The sequence below is a fragment of the Macrotis lagotis genome, chromosome 3, assembly GCF_037893015.1.
Source record: "Macrotis lagotis isolate mMagLag1 chromosome 3, bilby.v1.9.chrom.fasta, whole genome shotgun sequence".
In the NCBI taxonomy this organism is placed as follows: domain Eukaryota; kingdom Metazoa; phylum Chordata; class Mammalia; order Peramelemorphia; family Peramelidae; genus Macrotis; species Macrotis lagotis.
In genome coordinates, this window is record NC_133660.1 from 230,802,862 (window position 1) to 230,827,697 (window position 24,836).

The 24,836-nt window shown below is 35.1% G+C and overlaps 1 protein-coding gene across 5 annotated transcripts in view; it reads right to left on the minus strand.

The window, feature by feature from the left end:
* SPON1 (spondin 1) overlaps positions 1–24,836 on the minus strand; it is a 784,537-nt gene that overhangs the window by 396,105 nt on the left and 363,596 nt on the right. For all 5 annotated transcript variants that reach the window (XM_074230135.1, XM_074230138.1, XM_074230137.1 and 2 more), the window contains 2 exons: positions 12,906–12,979; positions 7,567–7,689 (listed from right to left, as the gene is read on the minus strand). In XM_074230135.1, the coding sequence (XP_074086236.1) occupies positions 7,567–7,689; positions 12,906–12,979 (197 nt within the window). The remainder of the gene's footprint in view (positions 1–7,566; positions 7,690–12,905; positions 12,980–24,836) is intronic.

The window sequence follows — 24,836 nt, forward strand, 5'->3', positions numbered from 1 at the left end:
AAATTGGATTTGCCAACAGATAAATAATGCAATAATGAAATTAATTAGGAAAAAACCCTTTGAAAACTTGTTTTTATGCCTCCTAAGCATGTGAAGGCCCCTTAAATTTGTATTCAAATTCTATGAGTTTTAGTTATCTCCTTTTTAACATCAGAATCACTAATTTAATTATTCCAAAACTGAGAAGTTACAATAAGTTGATTTGAAAATCATTAGTGGTTTAGAGAAACTTAGCATTTTTCACATAGTAATCTAGAGGGACATTTTCAATGCATTAATTGAATTTCATGCATTGATCTATTTCTCATTTATTTAGGGCAAGTTCAAATGGGATCACAATCACTGAAAAGAAACAGAATATAGGGCAAACATCCAACAGATGCTTTCTTTTCAAGATTACTTTGGTCACTGAGCAAAACTCACTTAAGTGTGTTTGATTGGACCATGTATTAGTCAAGTTCTAGCTCCAGTGTTCTTTATAAAATAGGGCCATTATTCCAGGGATTTAACTAAAGACATCATATAATCTAATATCCAAATGTAAAATAAGAACCTCTTTTATAATTTTATACTGATACTCTTCAAGTCTCTGCTAAGATAACTAGTGATGGGAAATTACTAATTCATGAAACAACATGTATATATTCCTTCTTCAAATGTCTCAAGAAACTAATGTGACTGGATTAGAAGTCTTTTCTTCTCCTGATTAAACGTCTCCAGTCATCTCAATCATTACTCCTAGAGCATGATTCTGAATTACCTCACCATCTTGGTCACCCTCAATGGACCATTTGCCATTTTGCTAGCAAGGTTTCCTTAAATGTTTCATGAGAACCGGAGAAAAAAAGAAACACAACCACAAAGCACAGATAGATAAGCATAGAGAATAGCCAGGTTATGATCAATTTTGGCTGGTGAGTCATACTGATTTGTATTGGGCTTGAAGTACACTCATAAACCTAAAGGTTTTTTTTCATTCCAAATATTATCTAGTTGTACTTGTTTCCAACAGCTCTATGAAGTTAGTTTTTAATATAGGGTGTGTGTGTGTGTGTGTGTGTCTGTTTACATGGATAATCAATGAGTACAATTTTGTTTTTCCTTATTAATTTTCAGTTTACCATATTCAGTTATCACTTCAATATGTCTAGATCCTTTGGAAACCAATTCTATTTTTCAGTGTGTTAGTTACCAATGCTAGAGTTTTGTGCTCCATAAAATACACATACACATGCATAAATATACTATGTATTCATATAAAGACACCCTATCTATGCTTTCATTTTATCACTAATAGAAAGGTGTTGTCAAAAAAGAGCAAAATCTATGATATTTCCCTGAAGTTTCTTATCAGGCTGATATTAACTCAAAAGTCTATAATGATCCCCTCTCTTTGGGTATATCATTCAATGAGTTCAGAATTTATTTGACTATACTATCTTCTAGACTATATCTCTCTACCATACCCATGAAGCTCAAGAATAACTTGGTCAAATACCTTACTAAAAGAAATAAATTTTAAAGCCTTTTCCTAATCTAACATTATTGCTGTTCATTCATTACAACTCTTCATGACTCCATGAACCATAGTACACCAGGTCCTTCTATCTTCGACTATATCCCCAAATCTCTCCAAGTTCATGTTTGTTTTCATGACACTATCTCTCCAGCTCATTTTCTGTCATCTCCTTCTCCTTTTACTTTCAGTCTTTCCCAGCATCAGAAATAATGTCTTCTAGTATGTGACTAAAATATTCAAACTTCAAATTCATCATTTTTCTTTCCAAGGAGTTAATACAAATTAATTCCTTTGAGAATTGACTTATTTGATCACTTTGCTTCCCAAGGGACCCTTCAAAAGTCTTCTCCAGTCCCACAGTTTGACAGCATTCAGTTTTCTTTATAGTCCATCTCTCACAGCCAGCTTTATAGTCTCCTTTTTTCATTCTCATTAAGAGATCTCTTAATTCTTCTTAACTTTCTGTCATTAGAGTGGTATCTTCTGCATAATAGAGATTGTTAATTGCAGTTTTTGATTCATCCAGACTGATATTTTGCATAATGTACTCTGATTAGAAGTTAAATAAATAATACAGCATTATTCACAGTATTAAATCATTCAGTTGGTCCATGTTTGGAACTTCCCTGGAATCAGGAGTACTCGAGTTCAAATCCTGCCTCAGAAACTTACTAGTTGTATGATTCTGGGCAAGTCACCTAATCCTGCTTACCATAATTCCTCATCAGTAAACTGAGAAGGAGAAGAAAATGTCAAACCACTCCAGTATCTTTTCTAAGAAAACCCCAAATGGGAACATGGAGAGCTGGATCCAACTCAAAAGCAAAAAAGACTCAAAAGTCTATAATTTGAAGAATCTATCAGCTTATCCTTTTTGACATAGTTGCTGTGATATTTTCTTGTCTTCTGTTTCACATCACTTTTGCCCTCATGAATTTTCAGATATTTCCATTGTTGGTTACATAATTCCTCTGATCATGTCTTCTAATCTTAATAGTTCATCTGGGTCTAAGAATTTAATCACATTAGAGGTGGTGAGGTGCTCCCTTACTACTTCTTCCCCTTTCTTGGACTTTAATTTCTTGCTATTCATTTTTATTCTCCCCCACTCATTCTGAAGGTCTTGTGTTCATCTATTCCAGTGGAGGAAGAGCCATCATTAATACATCATGGAACCTTGAAGTATAAAGTGTGTCACCAGTTTAGATTGTTAACACTGATGATTTACAAAGCAGAGCTCTCCTAGACCTCCTAGAGAGCCATCATTTTGTAGCCATCATCATATCAAGTACTAGAGATTGGGGAAACACTCAACAAAATAAGTGAAATGAAATACATAAATTCCTAATACTTCAAACACACCAATATTTAAAACCACCCACAATGTGGAAAAATAAATCAAATTGCACTAATTGTTTTATACAATGTTAAAACTGGGGCAGAAAAAATGGTTTCTTGGTTATAATATGGTTTTTTTCATGGATGCTAAATGTATGATTTTGGCATTCTATAATCACAATATACCTGGAGGTCAGGCAAGCAGCTGTCACCCTTAGATTTTTGAATTGTTCTTTATTTTTAGAGCTACTAAAGGCTATTATTGTCCTCTACCTGAAGCAGCATCCAGAATTCATTAATTAAGCAGTTCTCTGGGTGCAGGTAAGTGGATAGAGCACTGACCCTGGAATCAGGAGAACCTGAGTTCAAATTTGACCTCAGATAGTTAATATTTATCTAGCTGTATGACCTTGGGCAAGTCACTTAACCCCACTGCTTTGCAAAAAAATAAATAAACTAAGTTCTCTGCCAGTCAAATCATTAAATCAGTTTGACAAACATATATTAACCCTGTGTTGGTTCTGAAGAAGATCCAAAGTTCAGATAGTTCCTGCCCTCCTGGCACTCCCAGGCAAATAACTGTAATCTTATGCATTTATTTAATAATTCAAATGGTCTTGTAGATGAATCGGAACTCTAAGTCAATTTCCAAGTCTTAACTAAATCTAACCTAGAGTCTTCTCTTGCTTGTGGTAGAATACAGATGCCCCTTTTAATTTTCCACAGTGCCAGGATGGTCCTCAGTGCTGCTGTTGGCACAAGTACATTTCCAATAGATTTCTATATATAGTAACATAGCCAATAAGTGACCATCCTAATAGCACACCTGTTTTCATTGTGCCCCTGTGTCTGCCATAGAGTGAGTGATTCCTGCCTGCCCTCCCATAGGCAGGAGGGAAAGCTGCTTGACTCCTACCAGAATTGCATTGTATGTGTAATCATCATCTACTTAAATTTTGTATGGATAATAATTTCCCTTTTTATATGTCAGGAAAATATTCAAAAGAGTTATACTTACACAAATGAAATTATTATAATGAATTGTAATATATTTTTTCATGTTTCCTTCCCTGAATAAAAACTATTTATCACTGTTAAAAAAAAATACAACTTGGGGTGGCTAGGTGGCGCAGTGGATAGAGCACCGGCCCTGAGGACCTGAGTTCAAATTTGACGTTATACACTTGATAATTACCTAGCTGTGTGGCCTTGGGCAAGCCACTTAACCTCATTGCCTTGCAAAAAAATTAATAAAAAAACAACTAGGGCAGAGTCTATGGAACCAGTTTCCACTCCTAGAACATCAGTGAGGAATAGATGTATTTCCTAGAGGAGCAAGAATCACAGACTCATTCCTTAGAGCTCCTAGTTAAGCAAGCAACAACACAAGCAGACCAATGGAAAATACTAGAAATTTTTATAAAGAATTATTATGAAGCCAGGGATAATCAGAGACCCAGAAATACAAACTCACAAAAAGAGAGTAAACTACAAAATACCTATGAGAAAATGTCAAAGAAGCTCTCTTTCTCAAAAAAATAGCACACACACATACTTTTATATTTAATTGCACTAATAACACTTTCTCCATCATTTTATTAAGACTAGACAGTCAATAAAACAAAAATCAAGTTCTACACTGTAGAATCTTCCAGTTTTCAAGGTTCAAATGCTCATGTTGAAAATTTAACAATTGATTCTCTTATACTTGCCTCCAACATGCCTCTTTCTCCATAATGAACATTTAATTTAGAAAACCTCTAAGCATACTCAGCAAAAAAGACCAGCTCTGAATAGAAACTTTAAAATAGAAGAAAAAAAAGAAATATAAAAGGGTAAGTTCAAGTGAGCAAGTAGAAAAGACTTTATAAAAATGAAATGTTTGCATCCTATTGGGCAGCGGGAGAACAAGCATCTCCTAAGAGCTGTAGTGTAAGCAGGGAACATAGACAAAATCAAATGAGATGGAAGACCAGGGAGTGTTCTTGGCTATGCTGTGATGATTTTAAAAATAAGTAAGAAAAGGAAGGAGGAAAAGATACAGTGTAAAAGGAAAGGGAAAGAATGGAGGGAGAGTTATTTTCATATAATAGAGGCAAAAGTAAAAATTTAAATAAAGAAATATGATCAGTGCTATGATTAACCATAATACAGAAGACTTGTGATTTAGAATGCTGCATATCTCCTGACAGAGGTTTTGGAATCAGTAAGCAAAATGAGAAATGCATTTTTAGAAAAGGTCAATATGGGGATTTAAAAACAAATTTGATTAATTTTGCATATACATTATAGGGTATTTTTCTTTTTTCTAGTGAGGACATAGGGTGAGAAAGAGAGAAAGTAGATGCTTGCTAATTGAAAAAAATTAATTAAAAATAAATAAAAACTGGTTTTTGAAGTACTGCCATAGAGGGGGAAAAGATGAAGGCACAAGAAGGCAAAGCAGTATTCACTTTGTCAGGGGTCACTATTTTGCCTTCTTTGGTACTGTTTCTAAAGACCTAACCAACTAATTTTTGTTTTCTACAAGAAAAAAATAATCAACATTCACAAACAAAAGCGCCTCTCTACTCTTTCCTTTCTCTAGCTGTACATGCAAAAAAAAAAATGTTTCATTTTAATGAGATTTGGATACAACAGAACAATTCTGTTGTCCCTTCACATCAGTTAAATTGAAAATCTCTATGTGCATAGTTATCTAGATATAATTCTAAAATGCCACCAGCTTTACATAAAAGCTAAAAGAGTGAGACCATGAAAAAAATCGACAGATAACAGGAAGTGCAATCGCTCCTCATTTATCCAACCATATCAGGAAATGAGCTCTTCCATGTATGTGATTTTTTTCCAGGATAACTGAAGCTGGTCCCTTCAGGCACCAGTATTTTGAGCTTGTACAATTTTGATGGAAATCTTGATAAGATGCATTACACATTTCCTCCCATATTAAATAGAGGATCTTGAATATAATTTAACCCTCTGCTAGTGATACAAGATTGCCATAATAAATATCTGTTTATGTACTGTACAAAACAGACATTGTACCTTCAGGGGACGCTGAGGCAAAGAGAACTCTACCTCAAGACTGAATGGATATGCAAACTACCTCACTTGTTCTATGCCTAGTTCTATGCCTACTTTTCCTTCACTATTACGATGTCGGTTGACACTTCATCCAGTAAACATCCAATAGCTTTCCTCACTCAGTTTCTAATCTGTAGCTTCAAGATTGTATGGGGCTTTCAAATTTAGAATTACTGTAAGTTAAATCAGAATCCCCAAGGCTCTTTCTTAGTCAGAGCCCAAGTACTTGAAAAAGAGAGCTTGGTGGTAATTCTTTAGGTCTTTTTAAAAAAAAATTAAATTTTATTTACTTAAGGCAATGGGATAAAGTGACTTGCCCAAAGTCACACAGCCAGGCAGCAGCTGGATTTGAACTCAGGTTCTCCTGACTCCAGGACTGGTGTTTTATCTAACTCTTTAGGTCTTAAAAGACCTTTTTCATGCTTCATTCTAGGTTCAGGACTGAGTTCCAGAAACTCTTATAAGAATTTTTCCAAGGGAAACGTCTGTTAAAATTATTATATAATTATCATGTTTTTATAGATTTTATTTATGATTATAAGAAAATGGATAGGATTAGAGATATGATTTCTTTGATAAAGGGAACTTCCTAATGAGGAAAGCCTTTCTACCAATGCAAGTCAGCCTCTCCTCTGCAAATTATGGTGCTTGTTCTTGGTTCTTTTTTTTTTTCATTTGTGCAAGGCAAAGAGGTTAAGTGACTTTCCCAAGGCCACACAGCTAGGCAATTATTAAGTGGCTGAGGCTGGCTTTGAACTCAGGCCCTTCTGCCTCCAGGGTCAGTGCTCTATCCGCTGTACCACCTGGCTGACCCTTGTCTTGTTTTTGAAGAAGATTATGACATCAAGTAAGTGATGGAATGACATGCAGGTGAATTGGATTTGAGAGAGTGGGTGCAGTGCTAAGTCACCAGCCTCATGTTCTCCTTCAAAGCCATCTGTGTTCAGTGGCCAGATTTGAATTAAAATGACTGGAGAAGATCCTGGATGGGAGGCCATCAGGGTTAAAAGATTTGCCCAAGGTCACCCAAGCAATAAGTTTCAAGTGTCTAAGGTCACATTTGAACTCAGGTTCTCTTGACTCTATCAAATGCACCACCGAGTTGCCATTTCTTTCTTTTTATAGGCATATAATCAGAGAGTTGTCTAGGAACACTGAAAGCTTAATTGCCCTGCCTGGATTCATAAGGCCAATAGGTTTCAGAGGCACAATTAGAAGTCCATTCTTTTTTACTTTGCCTCTGTGTGTGCATGTATTTTTATGTATACATATGTGTGCATGTATTTTATATATATACATATATATAAAATATATATGTATATATATATATATATTACAAATCTTGAAGACACTAATTAGGAAATGCTATGCAAAAAGTTAAACGTACTGAGTTATGCTTGATTTAATTATCTTAATTTAAATTTTTCTTACACCATTTATTTTATAGTTTCTCTTCCTCATTTCAACAGGTCTTAATTGGGCTCCTCTTTTTTCTCTGCAATCACAGCCAAAGACTATCTCCTTTAGCCTCCAGTCATACTGTACTTTCAAACATTTCCTCTCTCTCCCTATTCTCTCTCCCACTCTCCCCACTCCCAAGCCTCCCAAGCAGCAGATGTGCTCACGTGGGTAATCCTTTGGGTGAGTCTTTTCTGACCAATTTCCATAAAACGTGAGCCTGTATTTAGCAGTTCCACATGCACAGCAGTCTAAGATTGGTCTATCAGTCACGCCATCGAATGTTGAATCTGAAACAAGAGCACAACAAAATGTCATGAAATTGATAACAAAACTCCTAAATACAATATTTTGATGGACAGCCCCCACACCAAGAGATGAGGCAATGTCATTCAGTTGCCCAGCAGGAATTAAACACAAACCTACCCAGTCCTCCAGAGGAGGGAACTTTTCTATCTATACACTTTACCTGAACATATTTGCCCTGGCCTCCAATTTTTAAAAGGAAATATGTAAACCCCATGCTTCCCTCCAATATTTCCTGCCATAATCAAATTGTCAATGGCAAAATGAGTAGCTCTGAAGGCTTGGGTGGAGAGCAAAACAGACAGATATGGTTCAATTTAATGATCATAAAAGAAAGAATGCTTGATCACCATTTCAGGATGCTTAGATCTTATGCCAATGCTCGAGAGGCTCCACCAAGAGAGTCATTCTGCCCCTAACTGCCCAGTGTTGGGTCCCTCAACTTTCCCCTCTGTTCTCAACAAATGCTTGAAATTTGCTTGTATATAAGTCCTATCCATTCCTGTTTTTGGTTATTGATAGCTAGCAAGGAGAGATGGTCACATGAGCAAATGGTTTTTCCACTTGTCAGATTCTTGGCCTTGATTTTCCAGAATCATGAACACAATTTTTCTCAACATGACCTGTTTCAATCAATCACATCCTTCTTTTATTTCTTCAAAACCTTTTAGTAGTTTGACAACAAAAAGTTCTTTTTTTATCTAGTTGAACATATATTTTTACACATTTTTAAAAGAATTGCACAATAATGATCAAAACTGCCATTTATATAGTGCTTTAAAGTTTCCTGAGCATTTTATATACACTCCCTCATTTGACCCCTATAAAAGAAGTGGGACAAAGATCATGATCCCCATTTGACAGATGAGAAAGCTAAAAATCATAGAAATGAAATGCTTTGCTCAATATGACATGCTCAGTAGCAGGCAAAATCCATCTCAAACTGAGGTCTACTGGTTCCTAATCTACAACAACATGCTTTTCTCTTACAAAAATAAAATTCTTGGATATCAACAAAAGCTTCCTGTAACATTTCAGATCTGAAATTCAATGAATATATTCTGAAATAAATTAGTTCAAAGCAAAGAATGTAGGGTTTTTTAATTTGGTGAAAAGTTGATGATAGTGAGGCAGGAAGAAGAGAGTGTGTTGTCTCTGGAGAGATTAAAAAGGAAACCGCTTATTTTCTAGTGGATAGTCAAGGTAAGTACGAGAAAAGCAAATTCAAACTAATTTGGGGAAGGAAAAAGTACCACTAACTGGGGGGGGGCAAATTGGGGATAAATCAGAGGATGCCTGAACTGATCCTTGGCGGAAGCTGGGTATTCTAAGAAGGATCTCTGAAAAGGGAATCACAATATAGAAATAGAAGATATGCTAAATTCAAACAACAGCTAGTAGTCTAAACACATGATAAGAGCCTGGATCAGGATAATGATGGCAGGAATAAAGAGGAGGAACAGCTGGTAGAAGTGTTGGGGATACCAGATCAATAGGACCTTGTAACTTTCTGAACAAGAAAAGAAATCAAGAGGAAAGAATTAAACATAATATACCAAAGTTTGGGCACAAAAGACAATAAATAATGGTTTGGCTTAAAAAATAACGAAACCAGAAGGAAACTTACACTTTGCACATATCGAATGTGAAGTGTTGGTGGGAAATCTAGTTGGAGATATCCTGTAAATAGTTGGAGATAGAGGTCTAGAGGTTGGGAGAAAGGTCAGGGCTGAGCTACAGATTGGGAAGCAACCTACTTAATGACGGTTGGAGTGATATATGGAACTCCATGATTTTTGTCAGGAGAGGAAATGTACAAAGGTCAGAGAGGGAAAAAGTCAAATTATGGGCTTAGAAAGAAGAAACAGAACCTGTAAGAGACACCAGAATGTTTAGGGAAGGAATGTGGGATTAAGGAAGAAACTTGCCTCAAGAATAAAGAAAGTTGAAACCATAAATTCCATTAAAAACAAGTACAGTTCTTATGCACCTACAATGTAACAAGGAATTGTAATAGTCACTTTTGTTGTTTTTCAGTTATTTCAGCAAAGTCTGACACTTTGATATCTAATTTGGGGTTTTCTTGGCAAGGATACTGGAATGATTTTCTATTTCCTTCTCCTACTCATTTTATAGCTGATGAAATAGAGTCAAATAAGGCTAAGTGACTTGCCCAGGATCATCTAGTAAGTGTCTGAGGTTGAATTTGAGCTCAGGAGCTCCTCCTTTCAAACCCACCCCTCTATCTACTGTAGTTCCCACTCTGGTGGTAGTCACTAGGAATGGAAATTAGATACAATAAAGATCAAACACCAAGGAGAGTTAGAACTAAGGGGAGGGGAAGGGTAGAGCTATAGCAAATAATACACAAAGTTCATTAAGTAAGAGAACTCAATAGTGACTACCTTGGGAAGTGACATGACTTTTAGGAGAAGAGGGAGAAAGAAAATCAAAGTAAAAAATGTTGGGAAGAGTGGGTCACAAAGAAGTCAAGTCATTGACTGTTTCTTTTTCAAAATAAATTTGAAGAGATGGATGGTACGTGGGGAGAAGGCAAAGGAAAAAGCTATTCTAGTACTGTAGACAAATAGTCTCTACATACGGGCAGGTGGGAAGATGTCAGCACAGAGGGAAAAGTTGAAGATTCAAGAGTAAAATGGAATAACCCTAGAACCAAAGGGGGAGCAGAGGAGACTAAAGGCATAGCTAGAGTCACCAGTCTTAGTAAGTAGTCAAAAGATCTCTTCATCTGAAATAGGAAAAAAAGAAAGAGAATGAACTAGCTTGAGGCATTGTGAAAAGTAGAAGAGGGCGAAAAAGATTTGGAGGATCTCCAACTTCTCAGTAAAGCAGAAAGGAGTAGAGGTCACCTACTAGAAAATGGGTAGGGATTGATAGGTGGGGACTTGAGGTTTAGGACACTTATGAGTAAAGGGAGATGCTGTCAAAGAGCATAGGACAGGACTGGCAAGTACTGATTACAACTCAAATGAACCATAAACATACAGCAAAAGAATAGAATTAAATCTTCTGGCCTTCAGGGACTAAGCAACCTGGGACCAAATCCAAAAAAAGTCAGATGGTAGAGATTACCCAGAAATGCAGATTCATAAAATGAGAGATCCAAGTGAGTGGAAAACTTCTAGGACAGTGATTATTATTTTATTTTAATTTTTTGGTTATTATTTTATTAAAAAGTTAGAACCAGGCTAGGCAGGAAGAAAATGGAACCAGAGTGGTCCATTATTTTTTTCCTCCTTTTCTCTTCAACTTTCTCACCTTTCTTTTCTCTTCTCCTAATTAAATGAGATAATTGTAAGTCATTGAACATAGTAGCTGTCAGATAGTAAACTCAACATAAATTTTAGTTGTTAATTTTGAGCACTATTTTTTCTTTGCTTCACTTTTACTTGTAACCATAAACTCCATTATCTAATACCTTTTGATGTCTCTTTTTTTTCTTTTGATGAGTTCTATAATTTTACTGTAAAGAATTCTTGGTGTTGAACTTCTATATCAACATCCTTCCAGCTTAGCAATATATTTGTAAATTTTTAGTTTATAGACAATGTGCTCCTTATAGGCAGTTGGTGGTCTGCTTTTATCTTTGCATTCCTAGCACCTAGTAAACATGTCAATGTTTGATTGATTGGAGAGTTGTCTGGGGGCAATAAGCGATCACATGACTTGACCACCATACCTTGATGTTCAAAGAAAGGACTTGGCCCTAAAAATCTTTTTGACTCCAAGGTCATTATAGCATGCTGCTGCTTATAATCTCTTTTCTTGTTTGAATGTAACATGAAATTTAACTATACATAAATATATATATATATATGTAATTACAATTTATTAAATTGATTAAAGTTTTATATGCCCTGCTTTTTTGTGTTATTAAAATAGCTAAGTTGATTTATTTTTTCTCTATTAAAATTTTTTTTAAATCCTAAATCAAGTTTCTTTTTAATTCATTCTGTCCCTGCCACTGTGACAGCACTGCTGTATAAATTGCTTTGGCCTGGATATAGTAATTCTTTCATCTTATAAAGCACCTTAACATTTTGATGACACTGAGGCAGTAGGATCTGTGCATCATATCCCCAGGCCTGTTCTATTCTCTTTGACACCCTCTCAAAAACCAAAGGACTAAACCAAAGATGTTAGGAAGAAAGGAAGATCTCAGTTAATGGTTTCTTGAGGGAAATTGTTCCATTTACTCCCACGCTATAAAACTGCTGGGATTGGGACGGAGTATTTTATTTTTTATTTATGGAATAAAATGAGCGTTTCCATAATACAGCATAATAAAAAGATGATTGCACATGAAACTGCAAATCTACTATGCATGACTTGCTATTCCCTTTAAATATACAAAAAAGTTGTCATGTAAATTTCTTTTTTTTCTTCTCTCCTCCCCACCTTACAGAGATTCCATTTATGTATAATGCTGTTATATATAATGATCTAATATATATATACATATATGTATGTAAAATTATTCTATTCTAAAATATATATGTAAAAAAAGTTCTTTCTCTGGATGCAGATAGCAAGTCTCTTCATATATCCTTTGTGGTTATGTTGGGTATTTATAATAGTCATAATAACTTATTCATTCAAGGTGGCTTTTAAAACAGTATCACTATTACTGTATACAATGTTCCCTTGGTTCTTCTCATTTCACTCTTCATTATTTCATGCAAGTATTTCCATAAAACTGTGTTTTTAAATCATCAACAAGCAATTACTGACTCCCTACTGTGTGCCAGGAGCTAAAACATTTTCAAGGGAAATTTAATAGAAAACAATCTCTTGGCACTGAGATGGCAAGCTTTCTTTGGATAGGGACTGGGTGGATTTTTTTTCCCATTTTGTTTTTTTGAATCTCTAGCTCCTAGCACATACATCTTGCACATTGTAAATGCTTAATATATTTACATTGGGTTAAATTATAATTACTGTTCTTTGAACAAAAGAAAATGACATCTAAGTTCTGCAGCAATTTTCTGCTGAAGAAATCAAGTTGGTCAATTGGTAAGCAGGATCAAATGATCCACAACCTCTGGCCACCATTAAAATCCTTTAGCCATATAAGGCCCTGAAACCAAAGGATGGCAGGGGAAAATGATTCTCGATGCTTCTCTAGAAGCTTAATATTTGCTTTGAATAGATCACATATATTTCTACATCTCAGTCTTACCTTGTTCACAGAGTTTCTTGGTAAGAGAACCCTCATCTTGAAAGTAAATTATGCGCTTCTGCACAATGCTGGCCCTGTAAAGCACAATACACACCAGTGTGAGGATCAGTGTTTTTCCCAAAGATAAGTCAAATATGGAAGGGTCTTTCTCCATGCTATTTTTAATTTCAAGTTACCAAGGTCATTGAAATCTTTGTGAAGAAGCAAAAATTAACTGAAGAAAGTCATCCCCCACCATCTTTCATGAAAGGGATTGGGGCAGAAGAATTTAAAAATGTGTTTTCGTTTTGCTCTGAAAATGTCACCCTGCCTCTTTCCAGAATTAGCAGACTAAACTAACTTTGACATTCTACACAAAGACTGCTTAAGCAGCTCCAGTTCTTCCTTAAACTTGTCAAACAGAAGATTGGAGACTTTGAAAAGAATGTTTTGAGGCTTAAAAGAAGTTATTTCAAGACAGTCAAGATATGTTCTTTAATTGGGGATTTTGCATAGATATGGTACCTCAACTTTAGCCCTTTCTCCCAATGCTATTTATTTTCACCTGGCTTAGTCAGAGGTTGAGTGTCAGAACTCTCATAAATCTTTTTTATTTTCAAATCTGAAAATGACAAAAATATAAAAATGTCACCATGGCTTCTGCTCCTTGGGAGGGGTCTAATGCCTTAACTCTCCATCAGTAGCATCATCTGATACCTAGCTATACTTGACCCCAAACCACTACTAAGCAACAAAAGCTTTGATCATCTCCATTTCTAATCTGGGTCAGTGTGGCCCTTCTTGAGACAGTCCTATGACCCTCTTCTCTCAGACAAAATAATCAGCAAGTATCCTCTGGCTATTTTTAATGGAAGCTGTCCCCCCAGACACTCAAATCTTGGTAGAATAAGTCTTGAAAAGGAGACAGCCATTTGACATGTGAATGGACTGTAGAGACAGCCTTCTTTCACTAGTATGGCAGGATTTTCTTGATATAAAGTTGACCCATTTTTTTAAAAAGGAAAACACCTGTCCTCAAACTGGAATAGAGCTATCTGTTTATTTCACTTTCAATCCCAAGGGAAAACTGAGGAGCAGGGTTTAAAGAGAAGAAGGAAGACTAGAAACAGTAGGAACGGTATAGGGATCCCACATGATATACACTGGATTTTTACTCTACCCACTGGTGTTTTCTCTTCCTATCTCTGTCTATCTCTCTGTTTCTCTCTCTCATACCTGGATGCAATATTATTTCTTCTCCCCTGCTCCCTAAATCTCTCACTCACTCTCTTCAGAGGTGACAGGTCTAGGTGACCTCATATATAACCAAGAGATCCTAAGAAAGGTACTGATTTATAGTCCCATTGTAGTTATACCAAACCTGCTATTATCCTAATCTTAATTATCTGTCTTTTCTGAGTGGGGTTTGGCCTCACCTGGTACCTTAAGATTTGTTTAAAAAGACTCCTGAGACTCCTGACTAGAAAGGAGAAATAATCAGCATCTTGAAATCCATTTGTGAAGCCATATACTTTATAATATTGTCCTGCTTCAACAACATGGTATATACAGTTTAAAAGACTTGGGAACTCTGATCAGTGTAATGAACAAGCCCAATTCCAGAAGACCAATGATATAATAAGCTACCCATTTTCTGACAGAAAGGTTATAATTCAAAATGCAGAATGTGATGCATATTTCAGGACATGTCCAAAGCAGCAACTTGCCTAGTTTGACTATTCATATGTGTTACTAAATTTGTTTCTTTTTTTCCCTTTCGAGTGGAGGTAGTCCAATTAGCAGGCACTGGATTATTTTCCACTGAAATAACAAAATTTCATCTAGTACTTAATACTTTTTATGTAATTTCAGACAAAAAAATAGTCAAGAGACAGTTTTTGCTCTCAAGGAGTCAGAAATGTGATGAGGGAGACAACATGCAAATGATGATGTACAGGATGAATTGGAGTTAATCAACAGAGGAAAGGCAATAGTTTTAAGGATTGGGAAAAGCTTTTGCTTAAGGTTGGACTTTAGCAGAGACTTTAAAAACACCAGGGAATCTAGGAGGTAAAGGAATAGAGGCCGCCAGTGAAAATATTGGAGCTGCCATTTTAAAAATGTTTTTAAATTTTAAAAATTAGTTTGAAAAATTCAAATATTATACTTTTTTATGTGCTTCCCCAGCAATATTCCTCAAATGGTCATTTTGTATGGGAAAGAAAAAGGAACTTGCTTTCTGGACTACTCCTTACCAGATGACACATGGGAGAAAAGTAGCATATCTGTCTGGCATGACAAGCCAGAATTAAAATCCAGAAATGTGCCCCAAAATGTAGTGTGACATGGAAAGTTAAAGTTATTTGTTAAAAGAAAAATGTATTGCTGGGACTAGTTCCAAATTTCTTTTTGAGGAAGTAACCTACATTTTTGTTATTCTTAAAATGATTTACAAAGAAGTTTTGTGGCTGTTGTTATTTGTTTGGGTTCATTTGGCTTGTTTGATTTTCTGTTTGGATGCAATTCTGTTTGGGGTACATTTTAGGAGGTTTTTAAAATTTTTATACTGAACTCTATTTCACCCAGGTTGAAAGTGCAGTAGCTGTTCTTGATTCAAGCCCAGTACTAATCAACAAAAGCTTTGATCATTTCCATTTCTGATCTGGGTCATTTTGGCCCCTTTTGAGACAGTCCTATGGCTCTCTACTCTCAGTTCACCATATTGGGTTGCATTGTATGTGGATACCAGCTTGACTTTAGTCCACCATAGCTCAGAATTCTTGAGCTCTAAAGGTTCATTGGCCTCAAACTCCTCATCAGCAGGAATTACATTCATGTACCAGTACAACCAGATTTAAGATAAAGTAGTATCAGTGCAACAAAATTTTTTTAACCAACTTTTCCCCAACCAACTAAGCAATATATCAATCAATAAACACCTGTATGTTAGGTACTGTGCTAAATCCCAGGGATACAAAAAGAAGCAAAAAAAGGTCCCTGTCCTCAGGAAGTTCCCATTCAAATAGGGTAGATATATAGATATCTATATCTATATCTATAGGATAAGTAGAAAATAATAGGGAAAAGGCAGCAGCATAAATGTTGAAATAAATGAATGGAACATGCCTCTTTTTCTCTCAGCCTTAGCAAGGGAATACAATCAAATCAGTTATAATCATTCATCTAGTCTGAGGTTAAGTACAAAAATCTTAGGACAGCTAGGTGAAACAGTGGAAAAAGCACCAGCCCTGGATTCAGGAGGTCCCGAGTTCAAATCCAATCTCAGACATTTAATAATTACCTAGCTGTGTGACCTTGGGCAAGTCACTTAATCCCATTGCCTTGGAACCCCCCCCCCAAAAATCTCATGGCACTGTTAGTATCTCAGTGGAGACAACTGTTAATAGTCTCAGGGGAGCATCAGTAACTCTTTCTCAGTAGAAGAAAGAGAGATAATTAAGTACTTGGTAAAGTGAGGGTGGCAGAACATTGACTAACTCTGCCCAATATCAGAAAGGACCAGCAAGGACCCAGGCAATGATGTTTGTACATGTTAAAATAAATATAAGCACTCCTTCTACCATACCCAGAAAACAGTTGTTGGAATATGGTAGAGCCAATGAAGAAAAGAATTCTGAGCAGCTTGCCAGTAACCACTCTAGGACATCAATACTAATAATGTCGGGAAAGGGACACTGTGTTGTGCAATAACCTGTAGGCTGCTTCTATTGCTACAGCTGGAGCAATCTCTCAAAGTGCCACATTCCATCTCAGGTCAAGGCCAGCAATTGTGAAGCTGGAAAGACCGCTGAAATACCCTGCGAATCTTAGATCATTTCACAAGGACAAATAAAGAAAGGTCTCTCCCAGAGAGAACAGTTAGAAGGCTAACCCCAACATTCGTGTTAGAAAGCAATTTTCTTTCTCATTTTCTATGCTCCCCAAATGGTACCATAAAACACAGTTCCTCAAAAATCTAAATGATATACCACTGTGCAAAAAGCTTAATGATAAGAAGCCTGTTATTTTTATTGACTCTGTCGAGTTTAAGTATAACTATATAGCTTAAGGACCTGCACTGTCGAGAACATAGACAGATTTGTAATTTATAGATCATGGGGTCAGAGTTCCCAAATCTCTCTTGGCCAGGGTCTCACACCCTCCAAAAAGAAGTATAACTGAGAGAATAAGATAGAGCTTACAAGTCACTTCAGAGATTGCTGCTACCATCTCTGAATTAGCACTGTTTTACTCTCTTGTCCAAGACCTTCGGAAATTCATATCACGTTCATGTTTCTGAAGACTTAATTGCAGACACACACACACACACACACACACACACACAAACAGGCAAAAGAGAGGAAAAACAGAATCTAGCAGGGAAAACTAGGTGGTCATGTCTCTGCCCCAATCACCTAGGACATTGCTCTAATAGATAGGCACTAATTTGGCTTTTGTCTTTCTTCAAAGTCAACTAGCTCTTCAAACAAGCTGAATATACCAGATTCCCAAACACCAACCTTGGTATTATTTTCCTCTGAGATTACCTTGAGGAAGCATGGAAGAGCAAAGAGGATGGGGGTTCTTACTGGGACTATAAGCAACAACTACTGCCGTCTTGCTCTCCTAACTAAATAGCCTTGGCATCCTGACTACATACTTTATAATCAGGTCTTCCTTCTCTTTCTTTAGATGTGCTGCATGCTTTGATACAGATGTTTATTTTTATTTGCAAAGGCTGTCAAAGCCTGAAATAATTTCATATTCAGAGAAATCTGCTGATTATGCTCAAAACAAATGTTTGGCGCTCTAAGCTGCTAATATCAAGAGTATAATATGCAATGGAATCTTACAAATTATATTCTATTTCACAGAGATAACAGCTTTACAAAGTGATAAAGTGGTTTATAAGAAGTCCCCTGATATTCTGGAATTATAAATCTCTCCCATATTCTGCAGCAATTTGGCAGCATGGTTAAATAACATTTATATCCAAAATACTTTCTTATCAAGTAGGATTGCATTAAAGAAATCTAAATTAAATTTCTCAGTAGGCTAGCTGCTCAAATTCCCCACTCTATGATGAAGGTCTAAATAATTCACTAATCATCACAGTAAAAATTTTCATTTAAATTTAAAATGGAAAATTTTCACCAATAATCTTAACTTGTTTGAACGCACTAGACCATTTTCAATGGGAAAGGTCTTATTTCTCACTCTTCCTCCCCAATCTGCTTTTATTATTAGGTTTCTGATGTGTATGAATGTGAATGTATGTATGTGCATATATATGTGTGTGTATTATATTTGTGTGTCTATGTATTCATACATAAATTCCTACATATAAGTGTGTAAATATATATGTTTATGAATTCCTATATGTCTATATAGGTATGTTCTATTTCTCCTTGCTCTTATCAATGGCTTTAATAGCCTGAACCACTGAGGATGATTAAAAGATTAATCAAATAGTAGAATTAACTTGAAAACATCAAACAAAGAGTTTTTAAGGGGAAATATTCATAAACTTTAAAGTTCCATATAAAAATAATAGGATTATAGATTTAGAACTAGAAGTGATAGTAGAAATCATTTAGTTTAATTCCCTAAGTTGTAAATGAGAAAACTGAGGCCCAGAGATTTTGATTACTTTGACCCAGGTAACAGATTTTTGTAGCAGAGACAGGATTTCAACCCATATCATCTCAGTCTAAATCCAGTGGGGATTTAGACTAGATGATTAATTATTAATTTTAATTTTAAAATTAAATTATTAATTTTAATCTTAATTTTATCTTAAAATTAATATCATAACTTTTGATGTTAAGAGGGGGCAGAATGGATATATTATTTATTTTCAATCAGGAAGAACTGAGTTTGAATTCCACCTTGATAGCTGTGTTACCCTTGGCAAATCATTTAACATTTCTTCTTCATTTTCCCAATCTGTAAAATAAGGATAATAAGAGGACATACCACAGGGTTCTTTTAGGTATAAAATGAAATAAGATATATAAATTACTTTGCAAATCTATGGTACCTCCAAATCCAACTGTTGTAAAAACATGAGAGAAGTTACTGTCCTCTGCTCACTTCTCTTGATGAGTGAGTAGGGATGAAGAAGATCTCTAGCTCTCTCTAGATCTATCCTTCCCACAAAAGACACAGATTCACTTTTAAGAGAACATGGGATTTAGTCTGTTCCACTGAATTAGTTTTCCATCTTTATTTAAGACTAAATATTTTTGATTACTGATTTACAGTTTAATTTGGTGAATCTTTTCCTCATTAATTCCTACTTTTACATTGTTTACCTTGATATGTTAGACTTCTTTCTTCAAATAAATTTTGTTATTATTTTGTCCTATCTCAGTAAAATATCTTCTTGTTTGGTATGGCATAATCACATAACTTAAAATTTAATTTAAGCATTAGAAACATTTTATATTATATTGACTTGGCCTAGCCAGGAACACTGAATATTTCTTGAATTACTTAATTCATCCTTTACTTCATTGAAGAGAGTTTTGTCTTAGTAGATTAATTATCAGATGTTTTATAAATATTTGAATTGCATTTCCCTTTCTGTTATTTCCTCATTTTTATCAGTCACCTGATAGCCATGTTGTTAATTTTTGTGGGCTACATTCCTATCCTGCTATTAGACTGGCATTATTAATTATCTAAATTAGGTTATTTGCTTATTCAATGATATTCAAAATGTTATCACCAAGTAAGGGAAGAGTTATATCTCAGAAAGAAAAATTCAGAAGGAAAATCAAATGCTTAGATAAGAAGTGGAAGTGAAGTGGGAGAAAGAGAATGGAGAAGAAAGAATTTAAAAAAAGAAATAATAGCAAGCACTATTAAAACACAGTCAAAAAACAATAATAGAATACAGGATCTGAATCATCATCATTATCATCATCATCATGGAAGATAGAGCTCAGAGAAAAGATATAAATCATTGGATCCCCTAAAAAAAGAATCTTTAACATTTCAGGAACCCATAAAAGAAAATTGCCAAGATATATTGGAACCAGAGGGCAAAACAGAGGCTGCTAGAGTCAGAATTGATAACTATCTTCAAGGATTTGAAAAAGCTGTCTTTTGGAGAGCATTGTCTTGCAAAGAGCAAAGACAGAAAGTTGCATAGAGGCAGATTTTATCTCAACATATAGAAAAAGGTACCAACATTTTATCTTGTTCATTTCAGTCTGGCTTTGTGGATCCATTTAGAATTTTCTTGGCAATGATACCAGAGTGGTTTACCATTTCCTTCCCAGCTCATTTTACAAATGAGGAAGCTAAGACAAATAGGGTTAAATGACTTGTCTAGCATCAGCCACAAAGATAGTAAGTGTCCGAAGCTGGATTTGAACTCAAGAAGTCACTCAATTAAACTTTTGAAAGATGGAATGGACTGTCTCAGGAGATATCAGTATCTCCTCATTAGGCTGCATGAGCTTTTTTTTAGGAATAAATTTATAAAGAATTCTTATTTGGGTATTGACTAGACTAAATGAATTTTTTGATTCTGTGACCTGTCCACTTCCTTTCCCTGTCATACAAATGTTTGACACTTAAAAAAATTATTTTCTCATAAACAAGTCAGTATTTACAGTTTACTCCTTACTGTGCATCTGTCAAATATCCTTTCAATACCCTACAATTACGATTATTGTGAGTGTTCCATGGTGTTCCATGATTTTCTGGCCTCTATCATCACCAGCAAAATTTTGATATTAAAGAAGATAAGAGTGAGAAATTTGGGAATTTTTGAAAGTGCTACATACCTTCTTAAAACATAACTGAATTTTTTCCTATTATTAAATTTAGGGCTTAACTGTCATCATTTGCAATGTTTATGATAAATAATTATGGAATATATAATAAAAGATAGAGCTCAAAGAAATAAATAAAAAAATCACTGGACTCTATAGGAAAAAAAAGAATCTTTAACACACACTAGGAACCCATAAAAGAAAATGCCAAGACATATTTGAATCAAAAGGCAAAGGTTACAAGAGTGGAACATGATAGCTATCTTCTAGTGTTAAAATAAAGGATAAAGGGTTACTCTTGGAACTAAGACAGTTCAAATCCTGCCTCAGATACTTACTATTTATGTGATCTTGAGCAAGTTACTTAACTTCTCTCATCCTGTTTCTCCATCTGTAAAATGTGGATAATAACTCACAGGGGTGTAGTGGGGATGAAATAAGATGATATGATGGAGAGTTCTTTGTAAACTTTAAGTGTTCTATAAATGTTACTAGCTACTGATCTGCATTTGTGAAGGAATTTTCTGCACTGGGAGCTTTTCACACTGATGAGATCACTAGTCTATACACACATAAGAAAATATAGTGCTGATTTCCTTTCAGTCACAGTGGATTCCATTAAGGAGACTTTTTTAGTGTTTGAGGATTTGATGAAATGAGAACAGTATCATCTGCAATTAGAAACATTTAAAGAATATTTTTACTAGCTATTTGTATTCATTGCAGGACATCCTCCATATCTCTGTAAACCCTTTAGATGAAAATGTATCTCTGATGCACCCCTTGCTTGATGCTTGCTTTTTTATACATGGGACAGTAGAAATAGCATTGGATGAGGAATCAAAATGACTTGCATTCATAACTTGCCTCAACTTTCCAAATAGGTAACCATGGGAAAGTCACTTAATCCCTTAAAGTCACTTAATTCCTCATTCTAAAAATGATTCTTTAAAAGGACTGGGCAGGAATTAAATTAGCTAATGTATATTAAGAACAGTGAATATCTTGAAGCTCTTTAGGAATGTAAGGAATGGTGTCACTGATGCTCAGGAAATAATAATAAAATAATACTAGTGTCTCCCCTTTATAAACATTATCTTAATGGATTAAAGTCATTCTCATTTAAGCTGATTGTCTCTATCTCCTTTGAATTAAGTCATGATGTTGAATGATTTTGTTTCATAAACAGGCATAGGAGGTTCCATATCTGAGGTGGGACTTTGGAATTACTTTTTTTCTAATGGGTCAATTTTTTTCTTTTGAAATCAACAAGCAGTAGTCACTTCAGCATTTTATATTTTCCAAATCATTCACTCATTTGTATAATTGTGAACAATTGGTCTTTAGAAAATCATCTCTAAAAACATGTCCATTCTGTTATTGTGTTTTCATAAATGCTGGTCTTGATTCATACATAAGCTATGCTCATAAAGATTTATATAATTGGAAAAGGAGAGAAGATTATAGATTAGTTCTTCTCATTTATGTCCTCTCCTTTTTGTTATTAAAAAGCACCCTCCTTAATGGAATCCACTGTAACTGAAAAGAAATCAACACCATATTTTTTCTGTGTCCAGACTAGTGATCTCTTCATTGTGAAAAGCTTCCAGTGTAGAAACTTCTTCCAAAAATGCAGATCAATAGCTAGTAACATTTATAGAGTATATAAGTTTACAAAGAACTTTACATTATTTCATCTTATTTCATCCCCATTATACTCCTGGGAGTTATTATCCACATTTTACAGGTGGAAAAATTGAGGCTGAGAGAAGTTAATTAACTTGCCCAAGATCACAAAAATAGTATCTGAGGAAGGATTTGAACTAAGGTCTTAGCTGCAAGGGTAACCCTTTATCCTTTATTTCAATACCAGAAGATAGCTATCACATCCTGCTCTAGCAGCCATTGCCTTCTAATTCCTATATGTCCTGGCAATTTTCTTTTATGAGTTCCTATTATGTTAAGTATTCTTTTTTTAGAGACTCCAGTGATTTTTTCATTTATTTCTTTGAGCTCTATCTTTTATTATGTATTCCATAATTATGTATCATAAACACTACAGATGACTGATAATGAGTTAAGCCCCAAATTTAATAATAGGATCACTCCAATGATCTTTTTTTTTCAGTCTTGGAATTCTCTGATTTTTGGAAATATCTTGTTAATTCTTTATTATCTTTTAAAAGTGTTCTCATCTGCAAAAAAATACTTTCTCTATCATATTTTTTAAGGGTCAAGCACTCATCTTGACTTAATCTTTCTAAATGCTATTTAACATTTGAGGTCAACGTATGCTGCTGTCAATTCCATGTTGCCAGACTCTTGGCTTTTCTTATTAAAAGGAAGTTTCATTTTGGAAAAAAAATTAATTCAGAAATATGATTTCCTCCAAAAGTGAATTATTCATGGCATGTTAAGGGAGAACTAGTACTTCTTGGGGCTTGCTGAACCCTTTTCAGGGTTGTTTATCTGCCTTTATTGTCTACTTTACACCCAACTCTCATCTTTGGCTCCAAGAAGTTGTAGAATGCACAGAGACCACATCCCAGTAAAACTGTCTCATTAGATGGGCTAACACAGATGGAAGGTAACTAAGAGGCCTCAGACCCAGTAGTAAGTGGGGGAATATCTACCCAAGCATGTGAGAACATCCCCATGGAATGGGCAGATGAGGACAGTTTGTTTCCAGGTCATACATAAGTCATACCCTTGTTGTCATTTGTCCTTTTCAAAATCAAAGGATCCACAACACCAACACTCACAACATTACCTGGGACTACACTGAGATTTCCTCAAAGTTACCAAAAAAGACTCAGAAGTCTTTCATATTGCGATCCTTCTAAGAAAGGAAATTTCTCTCCCTTCACTCCAGTGTTCTAAAATGTAACTCTCTATTATCCCCAGTTAGAAGATAATTTTGAATAATGTATAGCAAATCTAGGCAATTAAAGAATTCTTGACTGATTGACGTAAGAGGTCAATCAAAAATAAACTTTACACTTGAGTTTTCCTATTGTAACCCTGGGCTGATAGTCAGTATAAGGGCCCAATTACCACAACTGAGAGTTCCAGTACCTGGGACAAACACAATTTATCAGGTGGGGGATGTGGACTGGGCAAGGGAAAAGAGAAGAGTAAGAATATCCACCATTCATATGTATATATTTATCTATATATAACAAATTATAGTTTTATTTGATTTACTGCCCAGAATAGTTGGTCAATGTGGAATTACCTTTAACCAAATATTCTGGTTATTATAGTATATAAGGTTTTGCTTTCTAATTTTCTATTATAATTTGTTGTTCTGTAGAGTTTTGAAATAAAAACACTAAATTGAAAATTATATCATACAAAGCAGACCATTAAGAAATATAAAACAAATATTATGCCTTCAAGATAGCATATATTGTGATAGGGATAGAGTAAATGATTGCTTAACAGAAATACAAGGCAGAGGGAAGATACTATTGACATGGATAGAACTGGAGAATGCACTTTTCTGCAAATTGCTTAAATTTAGTCAATAGCAAGATTAAAAAGACACTCACACCTGCAACTCTCAAATAATATAGTCTTCTCAGCAGCTGTTACTTAATTTGATTTTCCTAATAACAGCTTTTTGGTAACAGACAGAAAGGAGAAAATCCAAACAAACTTAATTTTCCAGTGATTAGCCCTAGGAAAAAGAGTCCAACTGGATTTGAATTGAAATTTATTTAAATAGAGACTCAGCCATGTGGTTGAGAACTGGGCCATTTAACGAAGTTAATTAAAACCTTCCGCCCATTAGAGATCAAAGCATATGTGATCATGAAAAGAGAAATGCTTCTGGAAGGAATGCTTCTTTCCACCATTTATAGGTGGATATGTGATAATGATTTTTTGGTGATGTGAATGACTTTGAAGGTATCACTCCCCCTATCCTGGTAATCTGTGAAATCATATGTCAGTCACCCATAGCAAGAAGGGTTAAGATACAGGGTTTTACATCTTTTGGGTTGAAACTCCTTCCCTCTCCCACTAAGTAATGGAAAAAAATCTCAATTGAACTCACCTAGCATAATTTAGAAACTTATACCCTCACTTGATGCACAAAAATTATTCTCTAGTGTCACTCACTGGCCCCAGGGATAGCTTAGAACATTCATCAACAAACCAAATGCTC